This window comes from Castor canadensis, chromosome 12, assembly GCF_047511655.1.
Source record: "Castor canadensis chromosome 12, mCasCan1.hap1v2, whole genome shotgun sequence".
Classification (NCBI taxonomy): Eukaryota; Metazoa; Chordata; class Mammalia; order Rodentia; family Castoridae; genus Castor; species Castor canadensis.
The window spans coordinates 123,487,353-123,505,445 of record NC_133397.1 but is presented as its reverse complement, the minus strand read 5'-3'; the positions used below and the strand labels follow the sequence as shown (position 1 = coordinate 123,505,445).

Below are 18,093 nucleotides of genomic sequence, written 5' to 3'. Positions count from 1 at the left end.
TATTTTGGAGATGGGGTCTCGAGAACTATTTGCATGGGCTGGCCTTGAACCATGATCTTCTTTTTCTTAGACTCCCAAGTAGCTGGGATTACAAGCATGAGCCACAGCACTTAGCTTGCAGATTTTTTTAAAAAGCTGTTTACAGGGGGTAGGGGGAAGAAATGGCCCAAACAATGTATGCACATATGAATAAATGAGAAAAAAAAGAAAAAGGTGCATCAGAGACCTGAGAAGTACACCACACGTGCTGCTCACCAAATTGCAAATTCATCCTACCTGGCAGAAAGCAGAGGAAACCGTGCAGTTTAATTACTGTTAACAGTAAAGAGAAGGCTGGAAGAAGGAAGGAAAAAAAAAAAAAGCTATTTATACCTGTATGCTAATTCAAAAATAAAATAAAATGGTTTTTTTTTTCTGTGGTACTGGGGCTTGAACACAGGGCCTTCACCTTGAGACATTCCACCAGCCCTATTTTTTGTGAAGGATTTTTCAAGATAGGGTCTCAAGGAACTGTTTGCCTGGGCTGGCTTTGAACAAGGATCCTCCTGATCCCTGCCTCCTGAGTAGCTAGGATTGCAGGTGTGAGCGACCAGCACCCAGTTAAAAATAAAATAAAATTTTAAAAATCTGTTTATTTGGTATACATTATTAGATACTATATTTTCTTTTTATTTCCTTGAAAATGAACATTTAAAAATATGTCATAAGAATAATCAATGGGAATATAGTAAGGGGACTTTTTTTAATTGGTCTGTACTCTACCACTTGAGCCACTTCCCAGCCAATGGGAGATTTTCTTACATGATGTAATACACATTTCTAATAACCTGAAAAATTTTAATATATGGTTGTTTTTATAATACATTAGTGTGATATTAATGAAAACTGTTTTTGAGTTTTTATTTATTTATTTATTTATTTTTTGCAGTGCCGGCCTTGAGCACAGGGCCTTTCACATGGTTGGCAAACACTCTACCACTGACCAACATTCTAGTCCAGATTGTTTATTAAGTACCCTTTTAAACAGTGTTTAAACAAATCCAACTCATATAATAAAATGTATCTTTAATTTTAGAGATGGGTCTGCTGTGGAAATTGTGGGCCTTTGTAAATCTGCTGTTCGCTGGTTGCTGGAATTATCAAGGAAAAATATCTTCCCTTATCACGAAGTTAGAGTAAAAAGACATGGTAAGCTGTTCATTTATTTACAAAGAAACTGCTAATGAACTACTTGTTTTTAACCTGCATAATTATCATTTAATGCATTAGCTAATACTAGAAAGCCCTAAATTTTAAGAGGAAAGAAAAATCATTAGTAGTGCGAAATTGTTACAAACCTGGTTACTAACCATATTTTTATGGCCACTTTGAACTGAAGTAAGAAAAACAGTAAGTTATTGCCTTATTGTGCTTTTCTTTCCTTCAGTATGCGTGTGAGCTTGCTGCATGTCCATGAACAACCTTGAAGTCTGTACGTCTTTTTCTAGAACAATGCTGTCCAGCAGAAATACTTATCTGAGCCACATATATAATTTTATATTTTTTAGTACTCACATTTGAAAAAAGCAACAAGAAATTGTTGAAATTACTTGTAAGATTTTTAATTCAGTGCATGTAAAATACTGTTCAACGTGTAATCAACACAAAATTATTTCTGAGCCATTTTACGTTCTTTTTTTTTTTTTTTTTTTTTTTTAATAGTACTGGGGCTTGAACTCAGGGCCTATGCCTTGAGCCATTCCACCAGCCTATTTTTGTGCTGGTTTTTTTTTTGAGATAGGGTCTCGTGGAACTGTCTGCCCAGGCTGGCTTCGAACTTTGATCCTCCTGATCTCTGCCTCCTGAGTAGCTGGGTTTACAGGGACGAGCCATTGGTGCCCAGCTCCATTTTACATTCTTTTTTGGATGCACTAAGTCTTTGAAATCCAGTGAGTGATTTACATTATTGCACATCTCAATCCAGACTAGTCACATTTTCAGAAAGTAGACAATTTTTTTCCTCCTTGTAGATAAAAATAAGTAAACTGAATATGACTTTTTAGCAGTAGCTAGATGTTTGGATTGCTTCGGATGTCTAAAACCACCTGTATCTTTTGTCACTTTTCAGGGAAGGTTGTAGCAGTCTCATATGATGACTGGAACAGAAAGATCCAGAACAGCTTTGAGAAGCTGTTTCATGTTTCAGAAGACCCCTCGGATCCTAACGAGAAGCACCCAGACCTAGTCCACAAGCGTGGCATATACAAAGACAGCTACGGCGCCTCCAATGCTTGGTGTGACTACCAGCTCAGGCCTAACTTTACTATAGCTATGGTCGTCGTAAGTCGCTTGCTACTTTCCACTTCAAAGAACTGTTGAGGCCTGAGAGCTGGTTCATGTCTGTGATCTTAGCTACATAGGTTCTCAGCCAAACTGGGCAAACCCTATTGCAGCCAATGGCTGGGTGTACTGATGCATGCCCACCACCCCAGCTACACAGAGAAGCACAAATAGTAGGACTAACTGGGCATCAAGTAAGACCCTCTCTCAAAAATAACCAAGACTAAAAAAAAAAAATAAAAATAAAAATAACCAATACTAAAAGGTTTGGTAGAGTGGCTCAAGTGGTAGAGAGTGCCTGCCTAGCAAGCGTGAGGCCCAGAGTTCAACCCCACCCCCCAAAAAAAAGTTTTGATAGGATTTACTTAGACCTTTTTTCCTATTTATTTTCAAACTCATGTAACTGTAAAACTGATATTGATTGCTAGCTAGTTTTGTCCAGTGGTCTCTAATTAATAGAGCATGTACCTTGCCTTTAACCTGTAGCATTCAGCATTTAACAAAACAGTGAGTGAGGGTGACAAAGCAACTCTCAGTGTTTGTCTCCCGTCATAGCACACCTAGAAAATGGTATTTGTATGGCACACCAGGCTAAATGGATTAGAGCACTTGTGTCAGTCAGCTGAGCCCGCAGTCAGAACACTCCGAACTAGTGAACAAGTGTGAGCAGCTCAAATCCACGTTCCATTTTCTTTGCTGTATTGATCTGATTATGACTACTTCTATCTAGCCAAGATTTTTTTTTTCTTTGTGGTACTGGGGTTAGAACTCAGGGCCTCATGCTTGCTAGGCAGGCGCTCTACCACTTGAGCCACTCCACCAGCCCCTAGCCAAGAATTCTTGCTTCTGTACTTTCTTTTACAATCAGTCTACAAATAAATACAAGAGCAGTGAAATAGAGGCTGTGTTTGTCCAGGCCTGCTTAACTGTGTCCACTTTGTCAAAGGATTACTAGGCTAAATATGCTAGTGCACATCTGTAATCCTAGGTAGTTGGGAAGCTGAGACAAGAGGATCAGGGTCTGAAACCTGCTCAGAAAAAGTCAGTGAGTGAACCTAAAACTAAAAGCCAAAGGGTGGGGGCCATGGCTGCTCAAGTAGTAAGATGCTTGCTCAGCAAGTATGAGTCCTTGAGTTCAATCACCAGTACTGCCCAAAAAGAAAGAAGAAAAAATTTCTAAACAGTATAAATTAGAGTAGAATAAAAAACATAAAGGTACAGTTTGCATTTGATTTCATTTCGCCATTAAGATTAATGCAGACTTTTCTTTGTTCCTTGTGCATATCACAAGTAACTTTCATTCATGCCATTGGAGTACAGGTTCTTCTGTATTTTATCATGATCCTAGAGCAAACAAAGGGACTGAGACCTAGTTACAGGTCTCAGGACTCTGGTAAATCTTCTACAGGGTAAATTAGAAGCGTTTAAGTGACTTCTGCCTTCAGTGTGGCTGTGGCATCTTCTTTGGGATCTGGTACACATTGTTGATGTGGCAAGAGGGAAGAACCGCCCCTGCCTGCTCTCCTGACTTCTGAGGCCAGGGCAGGGCTTCCAACTCAGCTGCATAGGATTAAATCTGGTTAAGTGTCTCATATTCTGAACCATGCTTTATTTTTAAGTCATTTTCATTATTTTCCAAGTTTATGATTAGCTTCTGCAGGTGAGAGCTAATTTTTCTGTGAATGTTAAAATAAATATTTGCTTGTTTTCAATGTTTATCAGGCCCCTGAACTCTTCACTACAGAAAAAGCATGGAAAGCTTTAGAGATTGCAGAAAAGAAGTTGCTGGGTCCCCTTGGCATGAAAACTTTAGATCCAGAGTAAGTAGGATATAAAATATTGTTGACATTATATTTAATCCAGATTGACACTAACCATGATCCTCTTCTTACTAGTAACGTTTCTAAAACTGCATTCAGGCCAGGCTTTTGGAGACATCTTGTGTATCTTCATTGAGTATCAGTGGGCTTCTCTGTGTTCACCAAGCAGAGTTTTAAGTTTATAAAAATAACATAATCATGAATATTTTCAGTGGGACTGGAGTTTGAACTCAGGGCCTTATGCTTGCAAACCAGGTGCTCCACCACTTGAGCCACACCTCCAGTGTGAATATTTTCTAAAGCTTTTTTTCTGATTATAAAAGCAGTATGTGATTCTTATGGAAAGTATCAACATACTTAAAGAAAAAGTAAAGTCACTTTAAATCTCTTTATGCAGAAGTAGGCATCAGTCCCACCTGGTTTATTGCCCACTCTTTTCTGTTTTTATCCGTGTTAGGGATGAGTCCAGAGCTTATGCAATCCCAGGCAAGTGTTCTTCCACTTGAGCCTGGCCTCCAGCCCCTTTGTTTGTATTTGTTTTTGAGACAGGACACAGGGTCTTGCTACCTTTTTTACCCAGGCTGGCCCCCCCAAGTAGGTGGGATTATAGACATGCACCAACATGCCCATTTTCTTTGCCTCTTTATGCATATTTGAGCCAGGAGACTTTGCATAAAAGATTTCATGGGTTTGGGGTGGAGGAAGTTGCTCACTGGTAGAGAACTTGCCTAGCATGCAAGGCCCTGGTATTCCAGAAGCACACACACAAAAATCATTTCATGGGTTCAGTCTCCAGCGCCACAAAACCAAACACAAAACAACAGCGACTGAGCTGGGGAAGTGGCTCAGTGCTAGAGCACATACCTAGCCTGTGCAGGGCTCTGACCTCAATCCCCAGCACCACACACACAAAACAGTATTTTCAGTCCCTTGCTACATTTCCCTCCCCTGACTGTTCTCCTCAGAAAGCGTCTATGTGTTGAGTTGTTTCTCCATGTAGCTCCTGTCTAATTGTAAATGCTGGGCATATGTGCTGCTCATGATGCTTGAAGTGTTGGGCATGATTTCCATCTAGTGGTGACAGATTTGGATCTAGTTCTCTTCCTGCCTCACCACCACTCTCTGCATCCTCTCTGTGTACTTATACCACTCTCTTCTTAAACCAGCAAAGTCTGTTTTTGTTTTACAATTGTGTGTTTATGCAATATATATTTCTTACCTTTTTCAACTTTTTTTTTTTTCTTGAGTTTCTAATGGCCTTTCTGTTTTCTGCTTTCCTCTAAAGCTTGATGCCTGTCATCAGCCTGCTCTGTGTCCATCAGTCAGCCGGAGCCTCCCTCTGTGCATGTTTCCTGCTTGACTGTGTACTCATCTCCATCTTGAGATACAAAATGTCCTGTTTGCACACGTAATTTTGCATTCTGTGTGCTTACATGTCAGGCTTGTTAAGAACTACTAGTCAAAAGTAAAACTCATAAAGCTTGCTCACTCTGTGTTACTGAAAAGGAAAGAAAAGTAGCAATTTAATTAAAACAAATATACTGCCAGGTGCTGGTGGTTCATGCCTGAAATCCCATCTACTCAGGAGACAGAGATCAGGAGGATCACAGTTTGAGGCCATCCCAGGCAAATAGTTGACAAGACTCTATCTTGAAAATACCCAACAGGGTCTGGCAAAGTGACTCAAGGGGTAGAGTGCCTACCTAGCAAGTGTGAGGCCCTGAGTTCAAACCTCAGTACCACAAAAAAAAAAAAAACACAAATATACATTTATATTATCTGTTGTAATAGGTTTGCAATATTATCTTGTGTATAAGTTCTATGTAATATTGCTATGTATTATAAATTGCTGTTTGTAATGTGAGAATGTGCTAATTTTAATTTTAAAATAGCTTCACAGAGATGTTTAAAAACAATCTTTCTAAGCTGGACGTGGTGGTGTGCACCTGTAACCCAGCACTCAGGAGGCTGAGGCAGGAGGATGTGAGTTTGAGTTCTGCTTGGGATATATAGCAAGTTCTAGGCCCACCCGGGCCTGTCTCAAAAAATCAAAATAAATAAATAACCTTACTGCTCTATAATCAATAAAACCTTATCTTTAATTCGTACTATTTGAAGTTACTTGTCATTACTGTAGGTGGAAATGGAGTTTGAACTCAGAGCTTCATGCTTACAAAGGAGGCTCTCTTCTGCCTGAGCCACACCTCTAGTCCTTTGTGCTCTAGTTATTTTGGAGATGAGGTCTCAGGAACTATTTGCCTGGACTGGCCTGGAAGCATGATCTTCCTGATTTCAACCTCCCAAGTAGCTAAGATTACAGGCGTGAGCCACCAGCACCTGGCTGAAATAGTTGAGTTTAAATCAACCATTATTTAGGTGCCAAGCTAACTCATATAATTTATTTGTATGTAAGTATATACAATAAGTATTTTTAATCATTTCTGAACACATTATTAAAATCCTTTGAAGTCAGTATACATTAATTTAAGGTTAAATAATGTACTAATGCTAAGCTGATCCCATAGATTGGAAGATAAAATGATCTGATTATTTCTCATACCTTCGTTATTAAAATTTCTCTTTTTATTTAACCTAAACCCCACTTGCTTTTCAGTGATATGGTTTACTGTGGAATTTATGACAACGCCTTAGACAATGACAACTACAATCTTGCTCGAGGTTTCAATTATCACCAAGGACCTGTAAGAATCTCATTTCTCTTCTCTGAGTTTTCAGTTTAAATTATTTTTCTAGATTATTTTAGATATTCATAGTTATGTTTTTCTTTTAAATCCTTTTTTTAGGAGTGGTTATGGCCTATTGGGTATTTTCTGCGTGCAAAGTTACATTTTTCCAAGTTGATGGGTCCAGAGACTACTGCAAAGACGATTTTTTTGGTTAAGAATGTTCTTTCTCGACATTATGTTCATCTTGAAAGGTGAGTTGTCTCGGATGGGTAATGTCCGTAACCAGTGCCTCATCAGTTCATTCGACGCTAGGTAAATGTGTTTCCTTAGAATTCATGCCTGTTTGCTCTAGGTAGCCCAGTGCACCTCGAGATCTTCACTTTTTAAAACAGCTTCTATTATGTAATTTTCATCTTCACTATTTTAGGTTTTAATTTAGTTTAACTTGAGGAGCTGATACTGTATTATTTGTCCATGTGGAGTAGTCTTTGATTTTCAAATTTTAGCTGTTAGTTTTGGACGTGGTTAGCACAGAATAAATATAAAAACTGAAAGTATTCAGACTAGCCTTTTTGTTTTTGTTTTGTTTTGTTTTTTGGTGGGACTAAGGGTTGAACTCAGGGCTTCATGCTTGAGCCACACCTCCAGTCCATTTTGCTATGCTTAATTTGGAGATGGGGTATTGAGAACTCTTTGCCCTGGCTGGCCCCAAACCTCAATTCTCCCCATCTCAGCCTCTCAAATAACCAGGATTATAGATGTGAGCCACCACACCCTAGCCAGGTGGACTTTTGAGTTAATTGATTTAAAGATATAATTCCAGAACTGCTTTGGTTATATTAAAGATATCAGTTGATGTTTTGACTGTTACTTCAAAAACTGTTTCTCACCTCCTTTCTCCTAACTGCAGACAAATAGTGTTGGGGCTATGTGTCCTTTAGGAAGTACAAATTCAGTTAAAATCTACCCTGATTTCTCAAATTTTAGATTTTACCTAAATAAGTCTACATTTTATTGCTCAGAATAATTTTGCATAAATTGTTTCTCCTTTCTTATAAGAACATAAGAGACTTTAATCTGTCACCACAAATGTTGCACCCGTTTGTTTTCATTAGCGTTAATGTAGTCACAGAAAGCTCAACCAACCAGGCACTACTTGATCCAGAGACTAGGAATGTGTGAGCATTCTTATATTCTGCTCCTCATCACCTTGTAGTGCTTCCCATTATTTGCAGTTGTTTTCTCTTTGTTCTCTTTTATCCAGAAGAAGTGAGACAATCTGGCACTGCAGGGGTCTTTCTACTTTTACCTGTGATCCCATCACTTCAGTCCTGTTCTGTAACCTAGCTCCAGTAATTATCCTCTCTGGTATTCCACTTGATCACTCCTACTTACACTACAAAGATATTTGTCGGCCCATCCTAAAACAAAATCCCTTGTACAGGTACTCAAGTCTTGCCCTATATGTTTTCAGCTCACATTTTCTTTTTATTTTTTTCACTTTTATATTAGCATATAATAGTTATACAGGAGGATACATTGTGATATTTACATATGTGTTTACACTACATCTTGGTGAGATTTACCCCCTCCATCATTCTTTCTCTTTTTCCCCTCCCCCCTTCTTAGAACTATTTCAACAGGTTTCATTCTTCTGTTTTCATATATGGGTACAAAATACATCCACCATATTCACCCTCATCTCCCCTTTCCTTAGCCCCCCCCCAACACTGGTACCCATCCCCCGAAAAGATCTATTTTACCCTCCTGCCCTTCATTTTCTAAGAAGTGTACATTGCTAGTTCGAGGGCTTTTGCCTTGATACTGGAGGCTTGTCTGTGTCCTTCTTTGATCTCACATTTTCTATAGGAGGAATCTCCTCTTCTGTTCAGGCTTTGACCATCCATTTAGTCATTGCCACCTGTGATCCAGCTTTTGTCCTCACCACTGGTGAGGACACATAAGACCTCTTCTTGTTTCTAGGTCCCAGACTCCTCCTCAGTTTTCTTTGACCTGGCTTTGTTTTGTTTTTGTTGTTTTGTTTGTTTCTTTTGTTTACCTGGCTATTTGTCTTTGACAGTATTTTTGTCATCTTTTCATTGAAAACCTATGCTGAGCTGGGTGCTGGTGGCTCACACCTGTAATCCTAGCTACTCAGGAAGCAGAGATCAGGAAAATCACGGTTCAAGGCCAGCCTGGGCAAATAGTTCTCAAAACCTCATAAATAACACAAAAAAGGGCTGGCGGAGTGGTTCAAGTGGTAGAGCACCTGCCTAGCAAGTGTGAGGCCCCCAAAAAAATCTGTCGTCCATAACATTAGGTTTTACTTGTTTACCTGGTGGTGGTGATGGTGGTGGTAGTAACTATAGTAATAACAAGTGATATCCAACTCTTATTACGTTCTGGCATCGTTCTAAATAAATGTATATAAAATGACTCATTTATTCCAAACAACTGTATAAAATTACTACCAATAATACTGTCAGCTCTTGGTCAACTCCAGGCAGTCAGGCCCCCAGCTACACTCTTCATGACGCTGGTGGCTCTTTTCACTCTCTCTGCTTTGACTCTTCTTCTAATGCCTAAATGCATTTGTTCTCTGACAACCTGTCTTTGGTCCTCTTTCTGTTCTAGCTTATTTTCTCCTGCAGATTCCATTGACTTTCCTGTCTTCAGCGTCAGATACTTTTGAATTCTTTCGTAACTCAGTTCTACTTCTCAGCTACCCAGGAAACTTCTCGACTGAGATGTGCTTTTGCATCACTTATCTCCCCAAACATTTTTTTCTTGCCAAAGTTCCCTTTTCTGTTAGGGTATCACTGTCACTCATACTCCCCAAACTCAAGCATCCCAGATACTTTACATTTTTCTTCAGGACTTGATGCTATCTGTTGGCTGCCTCCTGACAACCCATCTTCTTCCTTCTGTTGACCTTTCTAATTTGTATCTGAGAGCCTTTCCTCTGGAGTAGGCAGTAGCCTCCACTACCCCAAACTGGGTTAATTTTGTTGAAATTTAGCTCACAAATTCAGTCTTATGCTTTGAAATGTTCAATTCTCCATTCCTGCAGAATTGAATCCAAATTCCTTAATTTCTACAATCTTTTCTCAAACTACCTTTCCATTTTCTTTCTTACCGTCTCCCATAGCTACCTGGGATTGCATAGTATTTCAGGTGTGAACTTTGGTGTCAGGTTTGGTCTCAGATTCTGTCCATGCTGCTTACTTTACATGTGGCTTTTAATGTGTTACTTATCTCTGCAAAATTAGTTTCTTTGTGAAGTGTGATAATAAAATTATGACATTAGTTGCTGACAAGATTAAATGAGAAGATATTAAAAGTACTTGTCTACTCAATAAATGGTTTCAGTTAAGTGAATCATTATTTTCATTATCTATAGATTCTCTTTTTTTTTTTTTTTTTTTGCAATACTATGGTTTGAACTCAGGTCCTCATGCTTGCTAGGTAGGCACTCTACCACTTGAGCCTCTCTACCAGCCCTTTTTTGTGATGGGTTTTTTCTAGATAGGATCTCTCAAACTATTTGCCCAGGCTGGCCTCAGACCACAAGCCTTCTGATCTCTGCCTCATAAGTAGCTAAGATTACAGGCATGAGCCACCAGTGCCCGGTTTCGATTCTCATACCTGATATTAGTTTTATTTTCTCCCTTTTTTCCTTATTTGTCTCAATAGAGGTTTATCAATCTTATTGATCAATATTATCAATCTTATTAGCAGTCTTCTTAATGACAAGCTTAATTGACTTCTCTATTGCTTTTCTATCTTCATTACTTCTCTACTCATTTTTATTCCCTTTCATCTCTTTATTTTGGGTTTAATTATTCTTTATTTTCAAGTCTTGAAGTACAATTTGAGGTCATTGGTTTCAGACCTTCTTTTCTAGCATAGCTGCTGAGTGCTATAAAAGTCCTCCTAATACTAGATTAGCAGTGTTCCAGAAACTCTGTTTTGATTTTTATTAATGCCAAGTACTTCCTTTTTTCTCATTTGATTTTCCTCTTTGGCCATAGGCTACTTAGAAAAGCATTATTTAGTTTTCTGATATATTTAGGAATTTTCCAGAATTGTTTCTGGTACTGTTTTCAAAATTAATTCTCTTTTGGTCTGACTGATTCTTCTAAACGTGTGGGTAGTTGTTTTATAGATGGCTCAGAATATGTCCTGAGAACCCAGGTAACTCGCCATTTCCATCGGAAAGAAAGTGGTTCTGCCGTGCTTAGGTGGAGTGTTCTAGAAATGTCATTCAGTCAAGTTGGCTGATGGGTGGTTAGTCTGCTTGTTCTGTGAAGTATGGACAGAGGAATAGTTAAATCTACCTGAAGTCTGTTTTTCTGTGCAGTTTTATCAACTTTTGCTTCATGTATTTCCAAACATATTGAGAATTGTGTTCTCTTGATGAGTCTACCTTTATCATTATGAAGCCATTTCCTTAACACTGCATTTCTCTGCTCCAAGATCTACTTTGTGTGATATTAATACAGCTATTCTAAGAGTTCTTGGTTTTTTTGATTTGTTATTTGTTATTGTTATTTGTTACCACAACATACATTTTTCCATCCCTGTACTTTCAACATCTGTGTCCGCTTTGGCTCTGACACTCCTTCATGCAGTATCCTAACAAAGATGTTCTTCTCCCACCTTGCTAGGGCCTGACACCGATGCTAGGGCACCTCTGTATGTGATGCCTTCCTTGCAACACCTCAGCTCTGACTACCTACTCTGGACCACCCTCAGCCTCGACGTGAACTCGTTCCTTATACCACTGAAACTCTGACATCTTTGTCCAAAGTTCTTGCTACCCTTTCCTTCTCTCCCCCTCTTCTTTCTGACTGTGGGCACCTCCCTTGTTCTCTCCTACTTAATGACTTCAGAGATGAAGACTTCAGGAAAGAGAACGTCCTTACCCAGCACGGGTATGTCCCATGTGCTAGTGCCCATGTCCCATACTGAGCAGTATAGTAGGGTTGGGTGACCTTGTTTCATCCATAAATTTACTAGTGTATGAGTTTACTAGCACTGCCACAACAAAACACCACAAATTAACCGACCTCCCAGAAATCATTCAACACTGGGATGTTATCTCACAGTTCTGAAGTCAAGGCAGAGGCAGAGAGAGTATAAGCAATAATAGGAAGGAACACATGTTTTTGCTGGTTGAGATAAGGATAGCTATACAGGGAGTTGACTCACATTGATTTCCTGTGCGTGTGTGTTACCTTCTAGGTTAATTCTTCTTGATTTAACCTTTTCTCTAGTTCCTGGTCCCCTTTTCCTATTGACCTCAGTTGCTTTTAAGGTATCTGCTTTGGTTTCTCTGCGTTAAGGGCAACAAATGCTAATATTTTAGGTGTCTTACCTATCCTCACCCCTCCCTTGTGTGCTCTCGCTTTATCATGTGATCAAAGTCCAATCCCCTTGTTGTGTTTGCCCTTAATCTAATGTCCACATATGAGGGAGAACACATGATTTTTGGTCTTTTGGGCCAGGCTAACCTCACTCAGAATGATGTTCTCCAGTTCCATCCATTTACCTGTGAATGATAACATTTCATTCTTCTTCATGGCTACAGAAAATTCCATTGTGTATAGATACCACATTTTCTTAATCCATTCGTCAGTGGTGGGGCATCTTGGCTGTTTCCATAACTTGGCTATTGTGAATAGTGCCGCAATAAACATGGGTGTGCAGGTGCCCTGGAGTAACCTGTGTCACATTCTTTTGGGTATATCCCCAAGAGTGGTATTGCTGGATCATATGGTAGATCAATGTTTAGTCTCCAAATTTTTTTCCAGAGTGGTTGTACTAGTTTACATTCCCACCAACAGTGTAAGAGGGTTCCTTTTTCCCCGCATCCTCGCCAACACCTCAAACCCTCCAATCTTGACATCATTTTCTTTATGTGCATGTTTGTGTCTGCATTTCTCCTGTTACAAGGATATCAGTCATACTGGATTAGGGCTGACCCTACACCAGTGTGGCCTCATCTTAACTAACTATATATGCAATGACTGTATTTCCAAATAGATTGACATTGTAAGGTACTGGGGTACTTCAATGTATGAATTTTGATGGAGATGCAACTCTACCTTTTATAAATACCCATGTATCCAACTTCAGAAATTTAGCATTTTACTCTGAAATAGCTTGTATACTTGGAAACAAATAAGCTTTCTGTATTTTCCACTTCTCTTTGACTGTTTTTTAAATATGTAGTTCCTACCAGATATTATTATTAGTTTCTATTCAGAATGTCCTATATTTACCTAATGAGTTATTTTGCCATTTTAATAGTAATATTTGGTACTATAGAAGAGTGTGTCTAACACAGCCATGAGTTATAAAACGTGATACTGAAACTAATATATTCCCCCAAACCAACTTAAAAAGAAACACTTTGGATTTCTGTATTCTACTTTTTTTGAAATTTGTTTCATATTTATGGGATTATTTTGAAGTTAAGAATAAATTATACACTCTGATGATGCCATGTGTTGATACTGAGACTCAGAACAAGTTATTTACCTCTTATCAATCCATTTGGCCTCGTCATAAGCCCCGGATTGCTATAAGCATGAAATAAGATTATATATATATATATATATATAGTGCTAAGTATTAGATTGTAAGTACAAAGGAATAAGCTTATTGTTATTCAGTAGAATGAGAAATTAATTGGCCTTTTTCTGAATTATAATTCTTAGTATTTGTTACTTCATTTAGTTTTACACTTCTATCAAGATCATGTATTACAATTTTAGTCTTACAAACTTTCTCTAGAAGACTAATAAAATTATGGCCAGTCTTCATGGTGTTTGCCTGTAATCCCAGCACTTTGGAAGGCTGAGGCAGAGGATAGTGAATTCGAGGTCAGCCTGGGCTACATAATGAGATACTGTCTCAGAACAAGCAAACAACAAAAAAGACTGCTGATGGAGTGGCTCAAGTGGTACAGCGTCTGCCTAGTAAATGTGAGGCTCTGAGTTCAAATCCAAGTACTGCCAAAAAAAAAAAAGAAAGAAAGAAAGAAACAGAACTAACATGTATACGGAAATATCCCAACGAAACTCCTTTGTATAGTAAATAAACACTAAAGTTAAAAAAAAAAAAAGACAATTGAAATTATATTCTTGAGGCGGCGATATTTATCTCTATAGTTGTATATATGGTTTTTGCATATCTTTACTACATGAAGAGATTCCTTGTTATTTGAAAGTCTTAAATCCCAAAGATGGAATATATCAAAGAATAATTTCAATCTAAATTCATTATGTATACATCTTTAGGATATTGTTTTATTTTGTAGCAAAAGATTATAAATTTCTGTACTAGAAGGCAAATAGCACTGGTTCCTGCCTGTTTTGTTAATATGTGTTAGATTATGTGTCGTAAAATGTTCTTTCTTTTTTTCAGATCGCCATGGAAAGGACTTCCAGAACTGACCAATGAGAACGGCCAGTACTGTCCTTTCAGCTGTGAGACACAAGCCTGGTCAATTGCTACTCTTCTTGAAACTCTTTATGATTTGTAGCTGATTCATGAGGATTTAACAAAGTAGGCCACCACTTGCATTATGGAACACAAGGCCATCAAGCAGTACAAATGCCTTGTGTGTGCAAGCTTAACTCATTTCACAAAGTCCCATTCTTACTTTGATGCCCAATTAGGAATATTACAGAAGCACTGATTTTTCTTTTCTTTTTTGGCGGGGGGAGTGGGGACAGGGTCTCACTGTGTAGTCCAGGCTGGCCTCATTTGTAGCCCAGGCTCAAGCTCCTCCTTCCTCAGCTCCCAGGTGCTGGGATTACAGACATACACCACCAACCCTGGCTCTTTTTCTTTTTCTTTTATTTTTTTGATATATAACAATAGCTTTCAATTTGAATCAGAAAGAGAAATTATCATTACCAATGGAATGTTTTTCTTTTGACAATTACTGTTTTTCAAATGCACAGAAATCCAGTTAGGAAAAGAAAGTTATGTAGCCTTCAGCCACACATAAGTGAAAATGGAAGATGTCTTCAAGCTGTGGCATGAATTATCTTCAGGAACATCACACACTAAGTAGGCTGTGGTTTCTGAATGTCCTGCCATTTCCTGTAGCATTCTGTATACTCACTCCGTGCATTTGATGTACATCATGACTACTTGATGGATGTGGAATGATGCAAGTTTCCACCCACAGTATGTGCTCATGCCTGGAGCACACGTGTTCAAAATGTGCGTTCATGTCTTCGCTGATGTTTTAATGTTTTGATGTGATGCATGCCCACAGTATAATTGATAAAACTTGCTTGACCTAAAGATGCATTGCATAATGAAAGAAAACATAGCATTAGGAAAGTTATTTCCTATTAGGAGATAGTTTACATTTTCAACATGGAAATTGTTGGGCTTACATATGAGAACTTTGAAGAAAGAAAGATCAGGAGGCAGAGGTCAGGAGGATCGCAGTTTGAAGCCAGCCCAGGCAAATAGTTCGCAAGACCCTATCTTGAAAATATCTATCACAAAAAGGGCTGGTGGAGTGTCTCAAAGTGGCCCTGAGTTCAAGCCCCACCACTGTGGGAAAAAAAAAAAACCAGCAAGAAAGATGAGTTCAAACTCCAGTCCCACCAAAAAAGAGGGAGGGGGCAGAAAAAAAGTAGAGAAAGTGGTAGAGCACTTGCTTAGCATATCCAAGTCCCTAGGTTCAGTGCCAGCACCATGGGGAAAAAATTTCTAAAAACATAATACCTTTCTTTAGTTTATTGCAAAAATCTATTGGTACATTATTGTAGATACTGGTTTCCTGATATAGAAACCTACATTAGCAAGTTCAATATTGAGAACAATCTTAATGTAATAAAAATTACAGATATGAATTTAGTAGTTATCTTGAATTCAGTACAATAATTTGAAAAGTTTTTTATGTTAAGATACCTTAAGTCTGAAAAAGTCATAAAAGGAAAAGTTTTTAACATTTATATGAGTTGATATGTTTGAATAGTACTTATTTCCTAGATGGAATTTTTTAATGTTTCATTGTTTTGTCTCAAGAGAGTTAAATAAATCATTATACTTTCATTTGAGAGGAAGTAATTACAAAAATCCTTTCATTACTATTTCGTGTTGTTCATAATAATGTTAAATACTAAATAGTTTTGTATACAATTAATAAATAATGGCACAGCAGCATTCTTCTCAACGTGTCGCCCTCCTCCCCTTCTTTAAAACTGACCCCGCTTCAGAAGCAGTTTGACCCAGCTTACTTTTCTAGCTTCCCAACGTACACTATGTCCTATGAATTCAAGGACAGTTGTGACCACTGTTTATAAACACAGATTTCCAGCTGTGCCTTCCTTCTGCAGTTCCTTTCTTGATCAATCCATGACCTCCTTTGAACTTTGCAGGTAAAAGGAATGACCTTCCTTCAGGGAAGTATTAATTCATCACAAGTTTATACAGTGTGTTGCTCTTCCTTAACTTCTGTGTCATAGAAAGTAAGAAGGTGACAGAAAGCCAACTATTTAACCAAAGCAAGAAATAACAACAGATGTTTAAATGCAATAAAATGAATAAATAAATAATGCACTAATAATTGTAAAAGTAATAGCTGTATTCAATTATCTATCACAGGGCAAATGCTCACCTCAGTAAATCTTAACGATACCAGGTTCCTAATAAGGAATATGAGGAAAGGGTATTGTGTTCTGCATGGTTTCAAAGCTTAAGAAAGCATGTTACACATTAGTCCATCCATGCTGGGTTTGTTTTTTTGGTTTTTGATGGTACCCGAGTTTGAACTCAAGGTCTCCCTTTTGCTAGGCAGGTAGGTACTCTGCCACTTAAGCCACTCCACCAACCTCCCCCATCCATGGTATTTCAAACAACAGTGTTAGAAGGATAAATGCCATTTGACTAAAGAACATTTAGAGCTGGGCGCCAGTGGCTCACACCTGTAATCCTACCAGAGATCAGGAGGATCAAGGTTTGAGACCCTATCTCGGAAATACCCAACTGAAAAAAAGGGCTGGTGGAGTGGCTCAAGTGGTAGAGCTCCTGCCTAGCAAGCCTGAGGCACTGAGTTCAAACCCCAGTACCACCCAAGAAAAAGAGATTTAGGTAGAATGCTTCACTCCTGAGTGATGCTGGGTAAGGTATCACTTACCCTATCACATCTCAGCAGTGGTCTGTGCCTTGATTTTTTTCACTGGTCCAAATCAATTTTACTGTTCAAAATAAGAAACAAACTTGCCCATTTAACCAGTATGCTATGATATTTTAGTAAGTTTTCAAAAATAAGGAAACAATGAGGCATGTGATGTCTGTGAATATTATAACATGTAAATTATAATCCATTTCTGGTATGTCTTAAACTGTTCTATCTACTGGACAAATGTCATTTACGTGTCTGTGTGTCAAAAAAAATAAAATTTTTCTGAAGGACTATATTTTTCTTTCATTCTATCATTCACCATTCAATTTGCCATTTATCCAGTTTTTTCTTATTTGAGAACTTACCTGTTCTCAGCAGACTGACAGAGGAGAAGAGTTTTAGGCTGTTCAGTAATTTTGTTGAATTATCCGTATCAAAATAGAGAAAAATAAGCTTTAGATCTATACATAGGTCTGGTTGTAACCATAAACTCCCTAAGTATTTCTTTTTTTTATTATTGTTTTATTAGTCATATGTGCATACAAGGCTTGGGTCATTTCTCCCCCCTGCCCCCTCCCTTACCACCCACTCCGCCCCCTCCCTTCCCCCCCCCCTCAATACCCAGCAGAAACTATTTTACCCTTATCTCTTATTTTGTTGAAGAGAGAGTATCAGCAATAATAGGAAGGAACAAGTGTTCCTGGTTGAGATAAGGATATCTATACAGGGAGTTGTCTCACATTAATTTCCTGTACATGTGTGTTACCTTCTAGGTTAATTCTTTTTGATCTAACCTTTTCTCTAGTTCCTGGTCCCCTTTTCCTATTGGCCTCAGTTGCTTTTAAGGTATCTGCTTTAGTTTCTCTGCGTTAAGGACAACAAATGCTAGCTAATTTCCTAAGTATTTCTTGAATAGCTTGAATTTTTTACTTAAGTTTCATCAACTTACTCAAGGCAGATACTACAGACAAAAATAGATAGACTGTATACACATCCTTTTTCATTTTAGTTATATTACTGAATTGCATACGCACATGTAGCATGATGCCAGTGGGCAAAGTCAGTCCACTCAGGTTTGCTGAAGTGGTGACACTCCATTTTTCACTACAGA

At 38.3% G+C, this 18,093-nt stretch overlaps 1 protein-coding gene across 3 annotated transcripts in view; it reads left to right on the top strand.

Moving 5' to 3' along the window:
• Agl (amylo-alpha-1,6-glucosidase and 4-alpha-glucanotransferase) overlaps positions 1-17,277 on the top strand; it is a 78,491-nt gene extending 61,214 nt beyond the window's left edge. For all 3 annotated transcript variants that reach the window (XM_074050917.1, XM_074050920.1, XM_074050918.1), the window contains exons 29-34: positions 1,076-1,188; positions 2,108-2,319; positions 4,042-4,139; positions 6,754-6,841; positions 6,944-7,077; positions 14,258-17,277. In XM_074050917.1, coding sequence (XP_073907018.1) covers positions 1,076-1,188; positions 2,108-2,319; positions 4,042-4,139; positions 6,754-6,841; positions 6,944-7,077; positions 14,258-14,375 — 763 coding nt within the window. In that variant the 3' untranslated portion in view covers positions 14,376-17,277. The remainder of the gene's footprint in view (positions 1-1,075; positions 1,189-2,107; positions 2,320-4,041; positions 4,140-6,753; positions 6,842-6,943; positions 7,078-14,257) is intronic.
• Positions 17,278-18,093: the final 816 nt, after the last annotated feature.